Here is a 23,660-nt window from a genome sequence, read left to right as displayed (position 1 = left end):
CAAGAAGAAAAGAATAACAAGTAAATCATTAACTGGAGATAACCACTGATCACTTGATATACGAGTTTTACAGTTTTAAGATGTATACGTGCCTGTGTGCGTATGTATATACATATATATATGTTTTATTTTGTTTTACAAGTATCAAGGTCATCCTTTACATGTAGTTTCTCAACAATATATTACAAGTATTCTTCTCTGTTAGTATGTACATTTCTACAGGACAGTTTTAATACCTGCCTGGCATTCTGATGTCTAAATCAGGGTTGGTAGATAATAATGGTTCTTGGGCCAAATATGGCTCACTTCCTGTTTTTGTAAGTAAAGTTTTATTGAGTCTGCCTATGGCTGCTTTCATGCTAGAATTGAGTAGTGGCAATGGAGAATACGTGGCTTGTAAAACCTGAAATATTTATTCTCTGGCCCTTACAGAAAAACATTGCTGAGACCTGGGTTAGATCAGTGATTCTAAAACTGTGGTTCAGAGATCTCTAGGGGTCTCCTAGATTCTTTCAAGGTATTTCTGGGTATTATCATAATACTACTAACATGTTATTTGGCTTATTTACTCTCATTTTATCATGAGTGTCCAGTGGAGTTTTGCAGATTCTATATGATATGGGATGACGCTGTCACTCTAACAGCTAATGGAATGTATGCTTTTGTATTGTTATGTTTAAAAAACTTTATCTTTTTAATTTATAATACAGTATGGTAAATATTAATCAAGATAACCCATATAAACAAAAGTTCTCCAAGAGCCTTAATAATTCTTAAGCAGTTAGAAGGGCCCTGAGACCACAGTGTTGAAGAATTACTTGTCTAGAAGCATTGTAAATTATTTAACTACTCCCCTGTTGTTGAGAAGGTAGATTATTTAAATTATTTACATTTTTTTCATAAAAAACATTGTGATACAATAGTTTTGTTAGTTCTAAAAGTATTGATAGTATCATTTCACATACACAGTTAAATCATTGAATTATTTCTAGGGTAATATGAGAAACTTTTAGAAATTGCTAGGGGGCTGGGCACAGTGGGTCACGCCTGTAATCCCGGCACTTTGGGAGGCTAAGGCAGGTGATTATCTGAGGTTGGGAGTTCGAGACCAGCCTGGCCACCATGGCAAAACCCTATCTTTACTAAAAATACAAAAGTTAGCTGGGTGTGGTGGTGCGTGCCTGTAATCCCAGCTACTTGGGAGGCTGAGGCAAGAGAATTGCTTGAACTCAGGAGGTGGAGGTTGCAGTGAGTGGAGATGGTGCCACTGCACTCCTGATAGAGTGAGACTCTGTCTCAAAAAAAAAAAAAAAGTAAATAAATAAAAGAAATTCCTAGGGAGCTTATGTTAAGTATTGTTACAAAAATTTGGGCTTAGGGCACCCCCTAGTACTTCAGTGGCCATTGTAGTCCTAGGGGTTGGGACCATACCAGATAGTCTGCCCAGAAATCTCTGGACAGGCTTACTGTTGAAGGGCATTTCCAGAGGAAGCCAATCTACAATGACTGGAATAAGAACCTACTTCTTCAAATGTACAGACATCAACAGAGAGTCACAAAGATCAAGAATAATCAGGCAAACATGATATTACTAGAGAGACAAAATAAAGTGCAAGTGGTTGACCATAAAGAGATGGGAGATGTATGAACTCTCTGGCAGAGAATTCAAAATACATGTTTTAAGGAAGCCTAGCAAACTTTAAGAAAATACAGATAAATAATTCAAAGAAATGAGGAAAACAATAAGTGACTAGATTGAGATAATTAAGCAAACAGAAAATCTGAAGCTAAAAAATACTTTGAACAAAATGAAAAATGTAGTAGAGAGCACCAAGAGTAGAATTGATCAAGCAGAAGAATAATCTTTGAACTTAAAGACAGATTATTTGAAAATATACAGTCAGAGGAGGAAAAAGAAAAAGTGGATAAAAAGGAATGAAGAATGCCTATAGGATTTATGGGACAGCATCAAAAGAGGTAGTGTTTGAATCGGAGTTCATCTAGAGGAAGAGAAAGATAAAGAGGTAGAAAGCTTATTTAAAGAAATAGTAGCAGAAAACTCTCCAAACCTGGAGAAAGATATAAATATCCGGTATGGGAATGAAAAATGACCCCAATCAGAGTCAATTCAAGCAAGACTACTCCAGAACATAATCACACTGTCAGACATCACAGATAATGGGGATTTGGATAGCAAAAAGAGAAAAGAAGCAAATAACATATAAGGGAGCTCCACTTTAGCTACCAGCAGACTTCTCAGCAGAAACTTACAGGTCAGGAGAGAGTGGGATGATATATTCACAGTGCTGAAAGAAAACAACCTGCCAACCAAGATTACTATACCCAGCAGAACTGGCCTTCAAAAATGAAGATGAGATAAAAGACTTTCCCAGAGAAACAAAAGCTGAGGGAGTTCATCACCACTAGACATGTCTTATAAGAAATACTAAAGAGCGTTTTTAAGCCAAAAGAAAAGGACACTAATGATTAATTGAAAACATATGAAAGGATAAGACTAGTAAAATACACAGCCAGATTCAGAATACATGAATACTGTAATGGTCATACGTATCTTTAGTATGAAAATTAATAGGTAATACTTAAAAAATAATAACTACGGTAACTTGCGGGGGGGATATGCATATAAAAAGATGTAAATGGTGACATAAACAATAATGTGAGGGGGGGAATGGACTAGAAGTGTAGAGGTCAATTTTTGTGCATGTGATCAAAGTTGTCACCAGCATAAAATAACTTGTTTTAACTATAAGATTCTTTTTATAAGCCTCATGGTAACCACAAAGAAGAACCTTTAGTAGATACACAAAAATTAAAAAGCAAGGAATCAAAACATGCTACTAGAGAATATCACTTAAAGGAAGATAGTAAGAGAGGACAAAAGGAACAAAAAGTCTAGAAAACAACCAAATGGCAGTAGTAAGTTCTTACCTATCAATAGAAACCTTGAAAGTAAAGGGTTTAAATTCTCCAGTCAAAAGACATAGAGTGCATGAATGGGTTAAAAAAAAAAAAAAAAAAAGGAAACTCAATAATATGCTGTCTACAAGAGACTCACCTCACCTGCAAGGACATGCCTAGACTGAAAGTGAAGGGATGGAAAAAGATACTGCATGCTAATGGAAATCTAAAGAGAGCCAGGAGTAGCTATCCTTATATCAGATAAAATAAACTTTAAGTTCAAAACTTTTAATAGAGACAACAAACATCATTTTATAATGATAAAGGGATCAATTAATCAAGAAGTCTTAACAATTGTAAATATATATGTAACCAGCATTGGAATGCCTAAATATATAAATATATTAATGGATCTGAATGGAGAGATTGACTGCAATGCAACCGATACCTTACTTCCAGCAGTGGATGATGATCCAGACAGGAAATCAATAAGGAAGCATCAGACTTAAACTACAGTTTAGACCAAATGGATGTATCAGACATATGCAGAATATTCCATCCAACAGCTACAGAATATACACTTTTCAATTGCACTTGGAACATTCTCCAGGTAGATCATATGTTAGACCACAAAACAAGTCTTAACAGATTTAAGAAGTGTGAAATCATATTGAATGTCTTTTCTGATGATGGCATCAAACTAGAAATAAATAACAGGAGGAACTTCAGAAAATTCACAGATGTATGGAAACTAAACAACATGCTCCTGAACAACTAATGGGTTGATGATGAAATTAAAAGGGAAACTAAAAATTATCTTGAGACAAACATCACTTCTTAAGCAAATTTGTTAACATATTTCTTCTTCTTCTTTAAGATGGTGCCATAACCACCTTCATGAAGTTACTGTGAGACATAAATTAGAAAATGCTTGTACAGCCCTAGTACAGGATCTGGGACATGGTCAGGTCCCCAATAGGGGTGATGCTGATCTTGCCATCTCCCATAGTAACTATTGTTAATTGTTTTGTCACAGATGCCCCTGAACAATCAATGGGTCAGTGAAGAAATTAAAGGGGAAATTTAAAAATTTCTTGAAGCCAATGAAAATGGAAACACAATATACTAAAGCCTATGGGATACACCAAAAGCAACCCTTCCAAGAAGGTTGACAGCAATAAACTCCTACATCAAAAAAGAAAGCTCCCTGGGCATGGTGGCTCATGCCTGTAATCCCAGAACTTTGGGAGGCCGAGGTGGGTGGATCACTTGAGGTCAGGAGTTCGACACCAGCCTGGCCAACATGGTGAAACCCCGTCTCTGCTAAAAATACAAAAATTAGTCAGGTGTAGTGACACACACCTGTAATCCCAGCTACTAGGGAGGCTGAGGCAGGAGAATTGCTTGAACCCAGAGGGCAGAGATTGCAGTGAGCCGAGATCACACCACTGCACTCCAGCCTGGGCAACAGAGCAAGATTCCATCTATCTATCTATCTATCTATCTATCTATCTATCTATCTATAAATATAAATATAAAGCAAGCTCACACCTCCAGCCTGGGTATTGAGAACCTGTCTGAAAAAAGCAAAAAACAAAACCCTCAAGTAAAAAACCTGATGTGGCACGTTAAGGAACTAGAACAACAAGAACAAACTAATCTTCAAATTAGTAAAAGAAACAAAATAATAAAAGTCAAAGCTGAAATAAATGAAATAGACACTAGAAAAACAATAGAAAAGATCAATAAACTAAGTTGTTTTTTTGAAAAGATAAAGAATATTGACAAAGCTTTAGCTAGACTAAGAAAAAAGAGACACTACTCAAAGAAAATCAGAAATGAGAGACATTATAAACTGATACCACAGAAATACAAAGGAACAATTATGAACAATTATATGCCAACAAATTGGATAACCTAGAAGAAATGGATAAATTCCTTGCCATATACCATTTACTATGATTGAATTATGAAGAAACAGAAAATCTGAATAATCTAATAATGAGTTAGGGGATTGAATCAGTAACAGAACATCTCCCATTTCTATTTATTATTATTATTATTCTAAGAGACAGTGTCTCCCTCTGTCACCCAGGCTGAAGTGCAGTGGTGTGATCATAGATCACTGTAAGTTGAACTCCTGGGCTGAAATGATCCTTTTGCCTTAGTGTCACGAGTACCTGGGGCTATAGGTGTGCACCACTACATCCAGCTAACTTTTAAAATTTTTTTGTAAAGATGGGGTCTCACTATGTTGCCCAGCTGGTCTTGAACTCCCAGCCTCAAGTGACCTCCCCACCTTGGCCTCCCAAAGTGCTGGGATTACAGGTGTGAGCCACCGCACCCAGTCCTCTGCCAAACATTTAAAGAAGGTCTAATGACAATTCTTCTCAAATGCTTCCAAAAATTGAGGAAGAGAATACTTCCAAACTCATTTAACAAGACCAGCATTACCTTGATACCAAAACCAGACAAGGCTACAACCCAAAACACTGCAGGCCAAGATGCAAAAATCTTTAATCAAATACTAGCAAACCTAATTTAACAGCATATTAAAGAGATCATTCACCATGATCAAGTGGGATTCTTCCAAGAAATGCAAAAAGGGTTCAACTTGTGCAAAACAATAAATGTGCTACACCATGTTAACAGCATGAAGGACAGAAACCATACGATCATTTCAGCAGATGCAGAAAAAACATTTGACCAAAAAATACTGTTAACTGTGCTTTCTTTTCTGAACTTAAGAACTTGCTTTTCCAAAACCTTCCCAGAATTCCTGTGTGAATCAATAAAATTTACTTCTTAAAGCATTTCTCCTTCTATAAAATGGTGCCATTAGCCGGGCATGGTGGCAGGCGCCTGTAATCCCAGCTACTCCGGAGGCTGAAGCAGGAGAATCGCTTGAACCTGGGAGGCAGAGGTTGCGGTGAGCTGAGATTGTGCCATTGCACTCCAGCCTGGGTGATGAGCAAGACTTTGTCTCAAAAAAAAAAAAAAAAAAAAAAAAAAGGTGCCATACTTTTCTCATGAAGTTGTTGTGAGGCGTAAATGAGAACATACTGTACAGCACCTGGGACATGGTTGGCCTCTCAAAAGGAGTGCTGCTGTTCTTGCTACCTGTACCACTGCAACTATTGTTACTGTTTTATCATTATCCTCGTCACCATCATTGTTATTGATTGTAAATGGGAGCAGCTGCGATCATCTTCCAAATATGCCACTCTGACTCTGTGAACATGTCACTTTATAAAGAGGACACTCAAGCCTGGAGGGGCCTTCTGGCATGGTGTTTGTTGAATTGTGGGCCACAGGATCCTTCCCTGCTTGTTCCATTTTCCCTTCTCTTGTTTCTTCTCCTGCCTTTTTAGTTAATTAATTAATTTTTTTCTTTTGAGACAGAGTCTCGCTCTGTTGCCCAGGCTGGAGTGTAGTGGCGCGATCTTGGCTCACTGCAACCTCCGCCTCCTGGGTTCAAGCGATTCTCCTGCCTCAGCCTCCTGAGTAGCTGGGATCACAGGTGGCTGCCACCATACCCAACTAATTTTTGTATTTTTGGTAGAGACAGGGTTTCACCATGTTGGCCAGGCTGGTGTCAAACTCCTGACCTCAAGTGATCTGCCTGCCTCAGCCTCCCAAAGTGCTGGGATTACAGGCATGAGCCAGTGTGCCTGGCTTCCTGCAGTTTTTTTTATTGATTGGATGAATGTTTGTATATCCCATGAGCCAGGTGAGGCACACTTTCCATGCACATACCAAGATGGTAACACTTATGCCATCTTTACTCCTTTGGGATTAGTCCCAAGCTCCTTGAGAATGATGGCTGTATCACCTGGGTTTTACTCTTCAGTTTCTGATTATTACTCCTCAGTCTTCAGCTTAATTAGGATGCATGCATTTGGTAGTTCTACAGTTAGTAACCCTGATGGCTTCCACTGGTTTACGATCTTGTACATCTAAGATGATGAAACTAAGGTTCAGAGAGGTGAGATTACTTTGAGTAAAATTGCACGGTGAGCGACTAGCAGAATTGGACCCTGAAACCAGATTTCTAATGTCCAAATCTTGTCCCTTGTTTATCGTATCATGGTGGTTCAATAATAATTCATCGTGTTTAGTGTGGTGTGCTAGAGCTGTCAACAGAGGAATTGGAGACGGAGAGGTTTGAAGGGACTAAGTCTAGGCCACACAGCTAATGGATGGAGCAGGTCTTTAATCCCCGATCTGGGTTCCAAGACCAGTTCTTTTCTTTTTATGCTGCTCTGCCCCTGCTATCTTTATGTCAGAAAACCACTGAGCTTCCTTCTAGATGTCAGGGTTTGGCAAAAAAGTTAGCACGTGCTTCTGCATCATGCGGCGTTTTCTGAGAATGGGGAGATGGACTCATTTTGCATCTTTGATCTCTTTTTTTTATTTTGAGACGGAGTCTCAGTCTTATCACCCAGGCTAGAGTGCAGTGGCGCGATCTCGGCTCACTGCAACCTCCACCTCCCGGGTTCAAGTGATTCTCCTGCCTCAGCCTCCCGAGTAGCTAGGATTACAGGCGCCTGCCACCACGCCCAGCTAATTTTTGTATTTTTGTAGTAGAGATGGGGTTTCACCATGTTGGCCAGGCTGGTCTTGAACTCGTGACCTCAGGGGATCCATCCGCCTTGGCCTCCCAAAGTTTGGTCTCTTTTTGTATCAGCTTCTATACAGACTTAACCCCATTTTTAAGTCACAGCCAACACGACCAACTTCTATCAGTTTTGCTTCTGTTCCAAAGGCTTCTGTTTTACTAACATACACACATACATGTATGCATATGGATTTAAATAAATTCTGGTGCAGGGAAGTCTAGAAAGCAAAGAGATAAAACTCTGTGATTGGAAAGTCACTTCTGGAAACTAGACATATAGAGCAGACCTCGCTCTTACATTTCTTTTTGAAGTGCATTAATTTTTTTTTTTTTTTTTTGAAAACAATATAGGGCCCAGTCCTGTGTTTGACATTAAAGCTGTTTCCATCAGTCCAACCAATGTGATCTTAACCTGGAAAAGTAACGACTCAGCTGCTTCCGAGTACAAGTGTGTGGTAAAGAATGAGATGGAAAATGAGACAACAGTTACTGTTGTGTATCGACCATGGTGTAACATCACAGGCTTACGTCCTGGAACTTCATATGTGTTCTCCATCACTCCAGGAACAGGCAATGAGACTTGGGGAGATCCCAGAGTCATAAATGTCGTCACAGGTAAGATGACTGGCTCCCAGGGATGATGACAAACCATTTCGTATTATCCTGTATTCTAGGGCCTTGTCCATTCAAGTTGCCTGTTGGGAAGAGAGTGGTTTTCATAAACTAGAAGAGGAGAAAAGGTGCTGTGTTGTTGCAAGCCTCGGCTTTCTGGTGGCCACATCATTCAGTATGAAGGCCCTCTGTGTTTTGGGAAGTTCTGACTACTTCTGTGTGGTTTTAAAAATCTTCCGTTATTGTTGGTTAATACCTACTTTTCTGTTAAGACTCAGGAGTAGAGACTTCCTTAAAAACGTGTTTTCATGGTAATTACCAGCCTTTTAAGCTCCCAGGAAATTGATGCTGTGTTTGTATGCCCCGGGAGTTTCTGTTGGGCAGGGAAGTTTGGTGTATTTTATAGAGAAGTGTGTGTTTCAAATGAAATAAGAGCTTGATGATATTTAAATTTTAATTCAGATTTGACAGTTTAGATTTTGATTTATCTTAGATGTCAATGCCTAAGCCATCTATTAGAGCTGCAAACTTAGCTCCTTTTTTAAGCTGAAAAGAACCAAACATTTTAAAAAACAGGTGGAGAAACTCTTTTTTAAGGTGAAGAGAACCAAAAATTGAAAAAAGAGGTCCTCTGTTAGTTTTCTGACCTGGGGGCTGGGGTGTGTGATCTCAGGGGCTGGAGTCGCCCATGGGCGCCTGAGCTCTTGGACCCCCCACGGCTGGAGGTGAACGAGGTCCAGCGTGGAGCAGCAAACACGAAACCAGTAGCTTCCAACATTTTTAGTCAGGAAACTGTTTCTTTAAACAAAACCGTGCCCAGGAGCTCAATAAGTAAAAACAAAAAGAACTGGAGAGAAAAGAGCCAAAGAAACGGGTGTCATGGGCACCCTCACAAAACTCCTGGAGCTCCTTAGAGCCCTATTTTGGGGGGGGAGCGGGGGGAACCCGCTGTAAAGGTTTGCTCTGTTACCTTGTGAAAGAGAGGAAAAGAAGGAGAGCACAGAGAGATTATAGAAGAGATGAGAATGAGAGAAAAGAGCGCAGAACTTGGAAATGGTGATGAGGACAAGGTGAGCTGGAGGGGGTGGCCGTGGGAAAGGGGATGCGGAGGGGCAGGAAGCACCGGTAGAGGGGCTGAGCGTCTTTATCTGCCTTACAGCCCCGAGCGCAGGGCTGCATTGGAGCCGGTCCGTCAGCTGCTGCGTATTGAGCACGGACCGTGTGCCTCGCTGTCCTTACTGTTATTTTGTCCTCACAGTAACCCTGGGGGCTGCAGTGGAAGACGGTGTAATGTAGAGAAGTTAAGTTTCTTCTGGCGTCTCAGAGTTACTGAGTTTCAAGTGGTGGGGCTGGAACCCAGAGTCTAACTCTAGACCACTGTGGCGCAGTGATGTTCATAACAGCTATCCACAGTCACCGAGCTGGGAATTGATTGGTTCCGCGTTACTTAATAAAACAAAAAGACACGACTGACCTGATTTAGAAATCTTTGCATGAGAGACATGTGCTGTGAGGAATCATCTCACTGTTTCGGAGCTGGACGGTGCCTTAGAATCATCTAGGCCAACGTCTTCACCATCAGACCCCTGCAGCCCTCAGGCAGGGCTCTATCTGCAGCCCTACCTGTGCTTTTCTGTTCGTGAAGCTGCAGCCCTGGTTCTCCTATCCCCACTGCTACTGGGAGTGTGTGTTCTTGAGCAAACCGCCCTGCCTCTCTGGGTCTCTGTGTTCTTATCGGATAAGTGAGGGGAGTGCATGTCATTTTGGGTGACGTGGTTTGACTTATGTTACCATCAACCAAGTAAGGTGATGGGAGGAAGGGCCAGGACATAGTGGAGATGGAATATCTTCTGAAAAATCCCCTTGGGGCTGGGATATCGAATGTGCTGCTTACTTCAAATGTCGCGGTAATTTAGAATGATGTTATTTGCATTGTCTTGAATTGAGACCTTTAGATTAGTAGGCAGTCACTTTAGTTGAGGCTTTGTTCCTGATAGCTAAAACACATGTAATTAAATGCTACTGTTTAAAAGGGACAATTTAGAAGAGTGTACAGTCACTATTGGGGTTAATCTTGGAGACCAGTGTGGATCCTAAACAATTTCAGTTTTAAGGTTTTTCGCTTCTTTTCCGCGTTATTATTTTCTCCCCCAGCCCTGCTGTGAAATGATGGAAATGCATTGGACTGTGATAGAAAGGAAGTATTTTTAGTGAGTCACATCAGGACCTCAGTGACCTCATTCTTTCTTTTTTTCTTTTCTTTTAAAACCTGCTGCCAGCACTGAACCCCAGTCATTCTTAATGAAGGTGACTGCGTATCTCTTATTCCATTAATGCATGTTGTGTTTTTAAAATAGAGCCGATTCCAGTTTCTGGTCTCCGTGTTGCCCTCACTGGTGTGAGGCAGGCTACTCTCTCCTGGAGCAATGGCGATGGCACTGCCTCCTGCCGGGTGCTTCTTGAAGGCATTGGAAGCCATGAGGAGTCGACTCAAGACTTTGCAGTCAATATCTCAGGCCTGAAGCCAGGGGTTCAATACAGCATCAACCCATATCTTCTACAATCAAATAGGACAGAGGGAGACCCCCTGGGCACAGAAGGGGTCTTGGGTGAGTTACAAAGGGTACCTCCCATCTCCCTTACTGGTTCTCACTTTCAGTATCTTAATGTTTTAAAAAATAAATTGCTCTTCCATGTGTATGGAGATTTAGAATTTATAGAGGGCTTTTCCTCCACGTTTTAGTTTGATCCCCCACCTGCATGAGGAAGAAAGGAAACATGTTCTGATTTTACAGGGGAACACATTGGGGCTGAGAACAGCAATAGGGATTGAAACTGTTTAGAGTCTGGTACCCGGGAAAGTGGAGGCCCCTTTAGCTTTCTCTCTTTCAGTTGAGCAAATAACAGCTGTGTCAACCCAAGTTGGGCCTTCAGAGGAACTTATCACGTCTGCTGGGTGACGTTGGCGTTGTTATTTGCAGATTTCAGAGCATTTGTAGAGGATCCCCAGGCTAACTCCATGAGGAGGACAGGAACTTAACCTGCATTGTACACTTAGGAAAACAGAGCCGCAGAGTGGATGTCAGGATCCTTGCTTGCAAGTGACAGAAACCAGACTTTGGATAGCTCAGACAGAAGGAACAATTTATTGTCTCGTGTGGATTTTCCTGCTAGCGGGAAGCCTTAGAGAAAGAGATGAGGCAATTCTCATCCCTCCCTCCTGCTTCTTTCTGTTTATCAGCTTCATTCTCAGAGCAGCTCCCTCTGCACACTCAAGGAGCCCAGCTGCTCCCGTTTCACACCCTGCAGCTGCCCCACCAGCCAAGGTCTGGTCCAGGGAAACGTGTCTTGAGTGGGGTCTGATTAGCAAAGTCTGCTTCCCAGAACTATCCCTGGAAATCCATGCTGGGACAGGAGAAGAAAACGTCCCAAAGAAGGGAGAATGACCTGAAATAAGCAGAGTTTGAAAGAGAAGCACCAGATATCTGTGGTGCTACTGGAATAACAGTACAAATGGAGATGGAGCTATCAGGCCTTTTTATGGGGCTGCTTCTCTCTCTGGAGGAGGAAGGGAGCAGATATTGATGGAGCACCAACTGTGGCCACTGTCTGATGGCCATCGGATGGGGCGGGGGGCTCCAAAGGAAGATGGGGGATGTGTCCCTCTTGTGGTTGATGTCTTTTTGTCTCCTGTGCTTGAAACAGATGCCAGCAACACAGAGAGAAGCCGGGCAGGCAGCCCCACCACCCCTGTGCACAACGAGTCCCTCCTGGGACCTGCGGACTCATCCTCCAGCCAGCAGTCCCGAGACACGGAAGTCCTGCTTGTCGAGTTAAAGCCTGGCACCCGATACAATGCCACCGTTTATTCCCAGGCAGTGAATGGCACAGAAGGACAGCCCCAGACCATAGAGTTCAGGACAAGTAGGTTGAACTTTGTAAAATGGTGGCAGCCAGAGTTTCCTAGCACAGTGTTCTGTCTCCTGTGATTCTGATTCTGAGTGATTTCTTGCATAACAACTAGTTTTGATGTCAGAGGGAGCTTTCTGGAGGAGATTTTGGACAGAGCAGATCTGCTCAGTTTCTTCTTAACTCCATGGGCAGTGCATATCTCTCATTAAGTGAAATCAGATACACGGAGCAGCCCGTGTGTGAGCACGGGGCACTGCCTCGCGCCGTCTTTCACAGCTCTGCGTGGTGGCCGATGAGACAAACTGGCGTCATACTTTCCTCTTAAAAATAGATCATCATTGCTTATTTTTCCCCTACTTTGAGTTAAGAAAGTGAGTTTTCGTTTTGTCGCCTGCCCTCGTCATTCGTACCAGTCTTTCTGTTGAAATGCTTGTTGAAATGCACATTGCTGCTTCCTCGCTGTAATGTATCAGCACTTTCACTCTGTAAGTTCACCAATATTTGGAGGCTTTGGTGAAAAGAGCGGGAGGGGAACACGTTTGGGAATACCTAGCGGTAGTTACTGGCCAGGCTGTGTTACTTGTACGGGGCTAGAAGTTTTGGCAAGACATCGGTGAGAAGCCATGTCTGTAAGGAATGACAGCTTTTCGTGGTATCCACATTGAAGGAGGGTCCATTTGTGTCCTTCCTTCCCCTTGTACTTGTTTTGCTAACGTCGGGGTGGGTGGGAGGATGTGGCTGTAGGAGAGGCCACCTGACTTCATTGGGTCTGCAGTGACCTGGCAGGAGTGGCAGGCGGGAGGCCCTCGGGTGAGGAGGGCTTGGATTCCAGAGGGTGGGTTAGTTGGAGGAGGAAAGGGCTCCTACATGGGTCCGGCTGGCTTACTGCACACGGTAAGCTTGCGTGAGAGGGTGAAAGGGGCTGAAATCTGGCCTGTGTGCCCTGCATCAAGCCATGCACCCAGGGCTGGGTCCAGCCAGGAGAAGGGCCCTTTGCCTGATTTGCTCAAATGACTCATGAATTCGTGTGGGCCTGGGGTCCCTGTTTTTTAAAGCAGTTTGAGCAAAAGCAGAGTAGTAGTGATTACATCTCAGGCTCTTGGTGGTGTGAATTCACACACATCCTGGTTTGCGTTGAACTGTCTTCATGCTTGGTAAATAATCATTATAGTAGCCTTTCCCTCTCTCTAAGGGGCGAGTGTGTGTGTATAAATAAATCTTACTCAGTCTGGGCTGCTGTAACAAATGGCCATGCACTAGATGGCATAAACAATGAACATTTATTTCTCAGGGTTCTGGAGGCTGGAAGTCTGAGACTGGGGTGCTGCAGCATGCCTGGGCTCTGGGTGAACACCGTCTTCCTCTTCCGGGTTGCAGGCTCCCTGGGTCTTCATGTGGTTGAAGGGGTGAGGGAGGCGTTTCTCTCCAGCCTCTTTGATAAGGGCACTAATACCATTTGGGAGGGAGGTAATCCATGACCTAATTGCCTCCCCAAAGCCCCACCTCCAAAAACCATCATATCAGGGGTTAGGATTTCAACACAGGAATTTTATGGGGGCAGAAACATTCAGTCTGTTGCAACAGACGCGCGCACACACACACACAAACAAATACACATTTCCACCCACCTCAGAGCACCCTGCACTTTTCAAGTGACTAGTTAGGTGGGGCAGGGTTAAGGAAACCATCAGAGGACATTGTTGAGGCACCCAAGACTCGTCCACAGCAGAAAGCCACCTCGAGGGCTGAAGGGCTAGAGGAGGACAGGGTGTTTCTGGAGCCCAGTGAGAGCTGGGGCAGTGGAGGACACAGCTGTGTCAGAACAGGAGGCCCAGAGCAGGAGGCGATGGAGGAAGGCACCGACTCCTTTCTCCTGTGGCCCTTCAGGCGTCTGCCCATTGGCTCATGGTGGAACCTGGTCACAGCCCACGTGGCAAGACCTCCCTGTGACGCCTTGTGCAGGGTCAACCTCCTGGGCACAGAGCAGGTGAGGGAAGGACAGCAGACACGTCGGGAGGGTGGGGTGGGCAGGTGGCGAATAACTGGCACTTGGGTTGTCTTTTCTTGAGGTTAGGATTGCTCTCCCAGTTTTATAAATGAGGAAGCTGAGCTCCAGTGGTTTTCCTGTGGCCCAATTGGGTGTCATAGCAGAGTGAGCCCTAGAACCCAGGCCTGCCTCGTCCTGACTTCTGTGATGTCAGGCCATCCCGTAGATCGCAGTGTTCGCTTTTGCATCATTTGTGTTTGACAACTTTTCTGGGTGCCCCTGGCCCTAGGGTAAGACATGCATAGAGTCCAAGTCATCATTTAGGTCAAATCTCTAAAGTCAACTTACAAAAAGGAGCAAAGAATAACCCTGTAGGTGCCATTGGCCAGGTTGTTTCTTCACCGCCTGATGATGCCTGACTTTGGCTGGGACCCTCATGCTTTCCTAGCCGTGGCTGATGGTGCAGAGGAGAGTTTCCTGGGCTCGACAGCATGCCCTGATGACCTCTCCCTCCCTCTGCCTTGGCCGTTCTGGTTATTTTGAACTCCTCTTGTGTTCTCACAGATGCTATTCAGGTTTTTGACGTCACCGTTGTGAATATCAGTGCCACAAGCCTGACCCTGACCTGGAAAATCAGTGATAATGAGTCGTCATCTAACTATACCTACAAGATACATGTGGCGGGGGAGACAGATTCTTTCAATCTCACCGTCAGTGAGGCTCGCGCTGTCATCTCGGGACTCCGCTCAAGCACCTTCTACCGCATCACAGTGTGTCCTTTCCTAGGTGACACTGAGGGCACACCGGCCTTCCTCCAAGTGTACACCCGTGAGTTCATGCCTGGCTCTCGCCACCCTTTCCTGCTGTCGTGCTACATGGTAGGCCCAAACACAGGATGTGTGATATAGTAATGGTGATTGTCAGCTGACCACACGCCGAGCTTCGTGTGACGTGCTTTCCTCGCACTGGCACATTGTATGCTCACAACAGCCCTGTGACATGGTTGGCAGTAGCCTTATTTTATAGATAGGAAGCCAAGGCTGAGAGAGGTGCTAGACAGGTGTCACAGCTGGAAAGTGGCAGAGGTGAGATGAAGCCTCTGGTATTTCTCACCTGGAGCCTGCGCTTGTAACTCCCTTTCCAGTGTGGAGGAAACCTAGAGTGAATTAATACATGGAGACAAAAATGACCTGGATATTCATGTCCCCTTGTGTCTTGGGTGCTGACATTATAATGAATCACTGGCACAGCTGCATCTCATCTTTGTTTGTTTAAATGTCCCTTTAAAATAAGATTTTATGCAGCAAATAAAAAGCTTTTGGTTCCAAAGAAGGTCCAATAATGTAAAATAAAACAGTAATGGTGCACTAGTGGTATGGTGGTATAATATTGATTATATACGATTAAACAATAGTAGTGACACCAGCACTGCATTTTGCACTGTGCCAGGAGGTTTATAGACACTGCAGTGGCCTCCATGGTAGGTATTGGGGTCCCCTTTTACAGATGGGGGAACGATACCCTCATGGCTGAACAGTTTGCCCAGGGCCGCAGAGCTAGTGAGTGGCAGAGCAGGACTTGAACCCAGGTGTGTGTGGCTCTGGACCCAGGGCTTATCCCACAAGAATGTCCATTCCTTCCCAGGAAGCACATCTTAGCATTCTTACAGATGTATTTTGGAATGGCTCTTTGGGAAAATGAAATATGCTTGCATTTCTTTACCTTTTACTTTACTCTTTTACTATTTATTAGTTAGGATTAGGTTCAGCCACGAATAGCACCACTAAAAACAACAACAACAAACCCCAAGTATCCGTGGTTTAAACAAGACGGGTTTATTTCTCCCTCCTGTAACAGAAGCCCAGTGCTAGGCAGGATGGGGACGGTAGAGGTTATGCAGGACTCAATTGCATGACACAGAAACTGTGAGCTCTTTTAACCAAAAGGGATTTATCCTGGCAATTGAGGTGTCGCAGAATCATTGGAAGAGCTGGTGTATTAGTTCGCTAGGGTTACCAGAACAAGTACCAAAGGCTGTGTGGCTTAAACAACAGAAATAGACTTTCTCATAGTTCTGGAGGCTGAAGGTTAAAGATTAAGGCAGCGGCAGGTGTGGTTTCTTCTGAGGCCTCCCTCTTGGCTTATAGATGACTGTCTTCTCCCTCACGTGGTTGTCCTTAGTCTGCGTGTGCCTATGTCCTCATCTCCCTTTGTAAGGACACCGGTCTTGCTGGATTAGGGCCTACCTTCATGACCTCACATTAACTTAATTACCTCTTTAAAGACTGTCTCCAAAGACAGCCACATTCTGAGGTCTTGAGGGTTAGGACATAAACATATACATTTGGGAGTGAGGGAGCACAAGTCAGCTCATAACAGCAGGGGAGCAGGCGTTAGGCCTGGCCCCAAGAAATGACTCCTGGACAAGGCTGCAGAACTGACCCCCTGGAGAGTCACCACCTTGGTCACAGACAGCACAGGGAGGAATCAGGGAGTCGCTGCTGTAGTTGCTGGATCCAGGGCTGTATGTTCTGAGCTGTGATCCTGGGATCAGGAAGCTGCAGCCACCGCTGTAGTGCTGGTTCTAGAGCCAGGCAGCGTGAGCTCCAGTCATCGCATCCACACTCCAGCTATAAGAAGGAGGAAGGACAGAAGGTTGTGCTCCACCCTTAAAGGACACTTCCTAGAAGTCACCCAGTACCTCAGCTCTTGCTCTGTTGACCAAAACTTAGTCACATGCAACATCTAGCTGCATGGGAGTCTGGGAAATGTGGTCTTTGTTTGAACAGTTGTGCACACACAGTGCTAAAAATCTGGGTGGGTATGATGAAGGGAAAACAGGGAAATGGATTTTGGGGGTCAAGAGTGGTCTCTGCTGTCCGTCCCTGAACAGAGGCTCTGGGAGGCTAGTAATGCATTCGAGATAAAGCAGCCCTTGTGGCCAAGGTTCTCCTCCAGAGCCTGAGCCCTGGACCACAGGAGCTCACGCCTCCTCTCCTTTCCTGTGAATGACTGTGTGCAGTGTGAGCACGGAGCTTCTGCACTCTCATGGTCAAGTGCTCTCTCCATGGCCAGAAACAGCTGTTTCTGAGGGGCTCGTGTTGTAGATGATGATACAAAGAAGACAAAGAGAGGGATCAGGTGTCCTAAGTGTACATTTCATCTCAGTGTAAATATTTTCTGAAGTGGGACATCCCTGTCTCCTGGAGAAATATATTTTTAATCTAGTTGTTTACTTTCTTTGCATAGCCCCTGGTCCAGTTTCCGACTTCCGAGTGACAGTGGTCAGCACGACGGAGATCGGCTTAGCGTGGAGTAGCCATGATGCAGAATCCTTTCAGATCCATATCATGTGCATATCCTGTGTGCGGGAGGTTGCTTGGGGAGAAATAACCACCAACCAAAGTATTATCATCGGTAACTTGTTCCCTGGAACCAAGTATTGCTTTGAAATAGTTCCAGAAGGACCAAATGGGACTGAAGGGGCGTCTCGGACAGTTTGCAATAGAACTGGTAAGCAAATAGGCTTTTCTGTTAAACCGTCATGTTTCTTAAAGGAAATCAGCATAATTAATAAGCATAATGTTTCCAAATATTGTTTTTCTTTTAATTATCTAAGAAAAACCTTTAACAATTTTCGTAATAACAGTAATGCTTATTTTATGAAATACAGGCAAGTAGAAAAAACTTACATGGAAACCATCAAACAGAGATAATCACTCTTGATGTATGACATTTTATAATTTTTAAACATGTATACTTACATATATTTAATACATACATATTTAATACGTATATATAATACACACACACACACACACACACACACACACACACACATATATATATTTTTGAGACAGTCTTACCCTGTCACCCAGGCTGGAGTGCAGTGGCGTGATCTCGGCTCACTGCAACCTCCACCTCCTGGGTTCAAGCAAAGCTATTCTTGTGCCTCACCCTCCTGAGTAGGTGGAATTACAGGTGTGCGCCACCACGCCTGGCTAATTTTTATACTTTTAGTAGAGACGGGGTTTTGCCATATTGGCCAGGCTGGTCTTGATCTCCTGATCTCAAGTGATCCACCCACCTCAGCCTCCCAAAACGCTGGGATTACAGGTGTGCGCCACCGCGCCCAGCCCACAAATATATATGTATTTCTTTGACAAACATTGAGGCCATCTGTACATGTGGTTTTGTAATCTGCCTTTTCCCCAACTTGCCAATTAATTATGAATATTCTTTCCTCTTAATACAATATTTCTACAAGATGATTTGAACACCTGCCTGGAATTCCATCATCTGAAACAGAGTTGGCAGATAAGAATGGCCCCTACGCCAAATTTGGCTCACTGTCTGTTTTTGTAAATAAAGTTTTATTGGATCACAGCCATGTTCATTTTCTTATGTACTGTCTATGGCTACTTTGGTGCTAGAATTGAGTAGTGGCAACAGAGAATGTGTGGCTTGTGAAGCCTGAGATATTTATTTTCTGGCCGTTACAGAGAATGTTTGCTGACCTCTGGGCTAGATCAGTGGTTTTCAAATTGTGGTCCAGGGCTCTCTAGGGATCCCTAGGTTCTTTCAAGGTGTCTCCAAGGTAGTATTATCGTAACAATACTAAAACGTTATTTGACTTTTTCATTCTCATTCTCTTTTGGAGTTTTCCAACTTTGATCTGACATAGGATGACCTTGTCTCTCTGAGGGCTAATGGAATATATGCTGTAGATTCTTACATTTAAAAAATTTCTTCATTTTAAATCCCCGATATAGTAAATCTTAATAAATATAACCTATGTAAATACAAATTCTCTGAGAGCCTTAATAACCTTTAAGAAGGTAAAGAAGTCCTGAGAGCAAAAAGTTTAAGAACCTCTGGTCAAGATGTGTCAGAAATTAACTACTGTGCTGTGTTGGGCAGGTGGACTCTTGACAGTCTTTCATAAACAACACTGTGATGTGATAGTTTGTCAGTTCTAGGCTAATTGAAATTGATAAAATCATTCTGTAGTCAGCTACGGTGGCCTGCACCCATAGTCCCAGCTACTTGAGAGGCTGTGGCAGGAAGATTTGCTTGACCCAGCGGTTGCAGACCAGCACCAGCCTGGGAGACCCTGTCTCAAAAAAAATTTTTTTAAATAGAACCAGTTTAAATAAATTATTAAATTATTTCTAGCCCCACAGGAGAAACTTCTGGAAAATTCTAGAGAGTAATGTTTTTTATCGTTTTAAAAATTTGAAATTATTTTTTTTGAAAGGTTGAAAAACATACAGTCTTCCTAGATCTTTGATTCAAGATAGTTGAAATCTTTTATACAGAGGATAGAATAAAGAAATGGGACAGATTCCTTGAAACACACATGAAATGAGTTAGGCTTTTGAGATTCTCCTTGAAGAAGCTTCTTCAACTGTGCTGGTTAGGTTAAGCACCAATAGTCATTCAGAGGATCTGCTTCCGAAATAAGGGGTCTACTAAAATGCATCCCTCAGATGAAATGCAGTATTCCCTTTGCAAGTCTGCATTTTAGACTGTTGACATGAAGTCTTAACATCAACATGTTTCTTCTGTCTTTTAAGGATGTGGATAATGGTAAGAGGATCACCACTGACGGGGATGTGTGATATCGTGCTACTTGCTATTGCTCAGAACTTACTGTAACAATAATATAATATGTTGGGGGTCTGCAAAGTGCTGAGTGCTCTCATACTGTATTTTACATTTTTAACACAACTTCATGGAGCAGGTATTATTATCATTTCTGTCCTAGAGTAAGAAATGGGGGCTCTGCGAACTTAAGTAACTGGCCCAGAGTGATGAGGCAAACTGACTTGTGTCTGGTGTCTAAGACCAAGTGCTTATCCACCATGTAGATTGACACTTTGATGTGGTACAGCAGTAAAGTTTAGTATTAGTGAGGAGAAGGCATCTCTTTTACTATAGTTTATTATGAATGTTCTTTCCTCTGAATATCAGTATTTCTGCAGGGTAATTTTCACATGGTAATTTTAACACCCGCCTGGAATTCCATTGTCTCAAAGGACCCATTTCATTCAGTGGTCCCATTGAATGAAAGTCAAGAAGGCTTGCTATAAGATCTGAACTCTTTGGGAGTTACTTTTCTATTATTGAACAACCTTTATTGTTATTGGAAAAAGTCAGCTTAACAGCATTAAAAGCAATTTTGAAAAAAGGAAATGAATACCATATGATCCAGTAATTCCAGTCCTATGTATATCTCCAAAAGAATTGAAAACAGGGCCTTGGACAGTTATTTGTACATCAGTGTTTATGGTAGTAGCATTGTTCACAGTAGCCAAAGGGGGACCGAAGATCCCATCAACAAATGAATGGATAGACAAAATGTGGTTCATCCATACAACAGAGTATTATTCAGCCTAAAAAAGAAAGAAGTTCTGATTTATGGTACAACATGGATGGATCTTGAGGACATTATGCTAAGTGAAATAAGCCAGACACAGAAGGACAAATACTGGATGATTCCACTTACCTGAGTACCTAGATTAGGCAACTTAATATTCTACAGAAATTAGAATAGAGGTTACCAGGGGCTGTGCAGAGGAGGGAGTGGGCATTATTATTTCATGGCTACAGTTTATGCTGGGGATGATAACAGTGTTTTGGGTACAGGTAGTGGTGATGGTTACACGACATTGTGAATGTTGATGACACTGAATTGTACACTGACCGATGGTTAAGATGATGAATATTATGGTATGTATGTCTTACCACAATAAAAAGGAAAAGAAACAAATATCTCTACTTTTCTAACCCAACCAAATTCCTTTTCTCTCTATGTCCACATTTTGCTTGTATTACTGTAATTATTTTACAAGTACTTTTATTTTGTATTTGAATTTTTCTTTTTTTTTACTCAGTCTATGCCACAACTTTCCCCTATAGTTATCATGGTCTTCATGTTTTTAGTGGCTGCAGAATATTTCATCATGCAGCCAGATCACAGTGCCCACAGCCCTCCCCATGTTATTGAATATTTAGGTTGTTTCTAGTTTTTTATGTTTATAGGCAAAGGCTGCCTTTCATGGTCTTTTGTCTGTGGAATTCCTTTGACACCAGGAATCTGCCAGTAGGAAACAAAGGCTTCTCCCAGTGGCTTCTCTTTAAGGATAACACACTTAAGATTTAAAAAAAAAATTAATTTTGGAGTAGATTGTACGTAAACATGGCACTTTTTTTTTATTTTTTAGGACAAGGTGTTTGCAGTGAAAGCATTTCCCTTTTTTGTCCCCTACCTGCCCATTTCCTCTCCCTGGAGGCGATGTTTGTTGCCAGGTAAAGAGAGACGGGGTTGAAAGCTGCCCTGGAAAACAGGCCCTGCCTCCGTGGTTACTTCCGGGCCTCGACGTCCGGGCATCCCTGGTGCAAGTGGCTGAGTGTGCAGCCGGGAGATGATTGGCGGATGGGCTCCTGTGGGGGACTCCACTTCTGACTCTGCCCTGAGGGTGCAGGGTGTGCCCGTTTTCTTCCCTTCCTCATCCGTCCTCAAATGCTGCAACGTAGTAAAGGTCAGCTCTCCATTTCAGTTCTCCTCTTCAGTATGTCAGGCAGTGTCACAGGGAGATGTTTCCTTCTAAATGAGTGATTTAAAAAAACAAAACAAAACAAAACAAAAAAAACCTCTCTATTGAGATGTAATATACATACCAAAAAGGGACGTATCCTCAGCGCATAGCTTCATGAACTTTTACAAACTGAACACACCTCGTTACCAGCACCCATATCAAGAAACTGAATGTGATTTCCACTTCAGATGACCCCTTGAAGGGCTTTTTTTTTTTTTTTTTTTTGAGACAGAGTTACGCTGTTGTCGCCCAGGCTGGAGTGCGATGGCGCGATCTCGGCTCAACGCAACCTCCGCCTTCCGGGTTCAAGCGATTCATTCTCCTGCCTCAGTGGCTGGGACTACAGGCATACGCCACCACAGCCGGCTAATTTTGCACTTTTTTTAGTAGAGATGAGGTTTCTCCATGTTGGTCAGGATGGTCTCAGACTCCTAACTTCATGTGATCCGCCCGCCTTGGCCTCCCAAAGTGCCGGGATTACAGGCATGAGCTGCCGTGCCTGGTCTTCTTTTTTCTTTTTTTTTTTTTGCGACAGAGTCTCATTCTGTCGCCCAGGCTGGAGTGCAGCAGTACTGTGATCTCGGCTCACTGCAACCTCTACCTTCTGGGTTCAAGTGGTTCTCGTGCCCCAGCCTCCCGAGTAGCTGGGATTATAGGTGTGTGCCACCACACCCAGCTAATATTTGTATTTTCAGTAGAGATGGGTTTTCAGCATGTTGGCCAAGCTGGTCTCGAACCCCTGACCTCAAGTAATCCACCCATCTCAGCCTCCCAAAATGTTGGGATTACAGGCATAAGCCACTGCACCCAGCCTAAGGGCTCATTTTTATGACAAGAACAAAAAACTAGAGAACTGGTAAGATAAACTGGGAAGTTCATCTGCGTCGTGGAAGAGCTAAAATTCTTGAGAGCACCGAGTGTGTGCATTTCTCAGCTCGATTTTGGAGTGTGCCTTTTATGAACTCATTTGAAAGTGTGATGGCAGAAGAGCAGGTTCTCTCGACAGCACTTGGAGAGGAAGCTAGGCCTCATGATAGTCAGTAATGGGTTTCCCTTCTTCCTTTCTTCTGAGCAGCTCCCAGTGCAGTGTTTGACATCCACGTGGCCTACGTCACCACCACGGAGATGCGGCTGGAGTGGAAGAGCCCAGGCAATGCTTCCGAGTATGTCTACCATTTAGTCATAGAGTCCAAGCATGGCTCTAACCACACAAACACATCTGACAACGTGGTCACTCTCCAGGGCCTGATCCCGGGCACCTTATATAACATTACCATCTCTCCGGAAGTGGACCACGTCCCGGGGGACCCCAGCTCCACTACACAGTACACACGTAAGTCTCTTCTAAGGAACAGCCTCTCTAACCGTCTCTTGGAGGAGGCACTGGTTAAATGATGGCCAGTGTGCTTCTAGGATCCAGCTTGACCCTGAAACTGCTAAAGTTGAAAACACTGGTCTCAGCAACGGTTCTGCTGTCTCCATGGGGCACTGTTCTTCAAGCTATGTGAACCTAGAATTGTCATTAGAAGCAAGAAGTGATTCCTTGGGAGTGGAGACTGAAACTGTTCTAGTCATTCCTTGAGAATACAGAGTAGAGAAGGGTCACCTTGTCATGTTGGTACTGGAAGATACTGCCCAGATGAGAAGCTTTACCTGCGACAGTGAGGGAGGTGTTTTGCAAATATTTGAATCAAATACATGGTAAAGATGTTTGTAATATGTTTTTAGTATATTTTTCTCCTTCATCTATTAGATTTGAAAAACAGATTAGAAATTATATCTTAAAAATATATTTGAAATAAACTTGAAGTATTAAATGAAGCCTAAATTAAACTTCTTTTGAGATTTAATCTGTATAATTATTTTCTTGATGTGTTTTGGGGAAGTTTTCCGTCTTTTGAGCCAGCAAATACTAGCTTTGTTCATTCTTTCTAAAATGAGCCAGGCTATTTTTGGATATAGTAAATAGTCCTGGAATTCTGGTTAATCTGTGCTTTTACATGAATTGCCT

General features: G+C 43.2%; 1 protein-coding gene across 3 annotated transcripts in view; it reads left to right on the top strand.

Annotated features, from left to right (window-relative positions):
- PTPRJ (protein tyrosine phosphatase receptor type J) overlaps positions 1-23,660 on the top strand; it is a 72,418-nt gene that overhangs the window by 17,363 nt on the left and 31,395 nt on the right. For 2 of the 3 annotated variants that reach the window (XM_009186067.4, XM_031653427.1), the window contains exons 4-9: positions 7,889-8,152; positions 10,507-10,758; positions 11,855-12,073; positions 14,613-14,876; positions 17,298-17,561; positions 22,725-22,982. In XM_009186067.4, the coding sequence (XP_009184331.3) occupies positions 7,889-8,152; positions 10,507-10,758; positions 11,855-12,073; positions 14,613-14,876; positions 17,298-17,561; positions 22,725-22,982 (1,521 nt within the window). The remainder of the gene's footprint in view (positions 1-7,888; positions 8,153-10,506; positions 10,759-11,854; positions 12,074-14,612; positions 14,877-17,297; positions 17,562-22,724; positions 22,983-23,660) is intronic. The other variant, XM_031653426.1, reaches the window with a different exon arrangement.

This window comes from Papio anubis, chromosome 12 (genome assembly GCF_008728515.1).
Source record: "Papio anubis isolate 15944 chromosome 12, Panubis1.0, whole genome shotgun sequence".
NCBI lineage: Eukaryota > Metazoa > Chordata > Mammalia > Primates > Cercopithecidae > Papio > Papio anubis.
The sequence above is the reverse complement of the archived record's forward strand: the minus strand, read 5'-3'. Positions and strand labels throughout refer to the sequence as shown.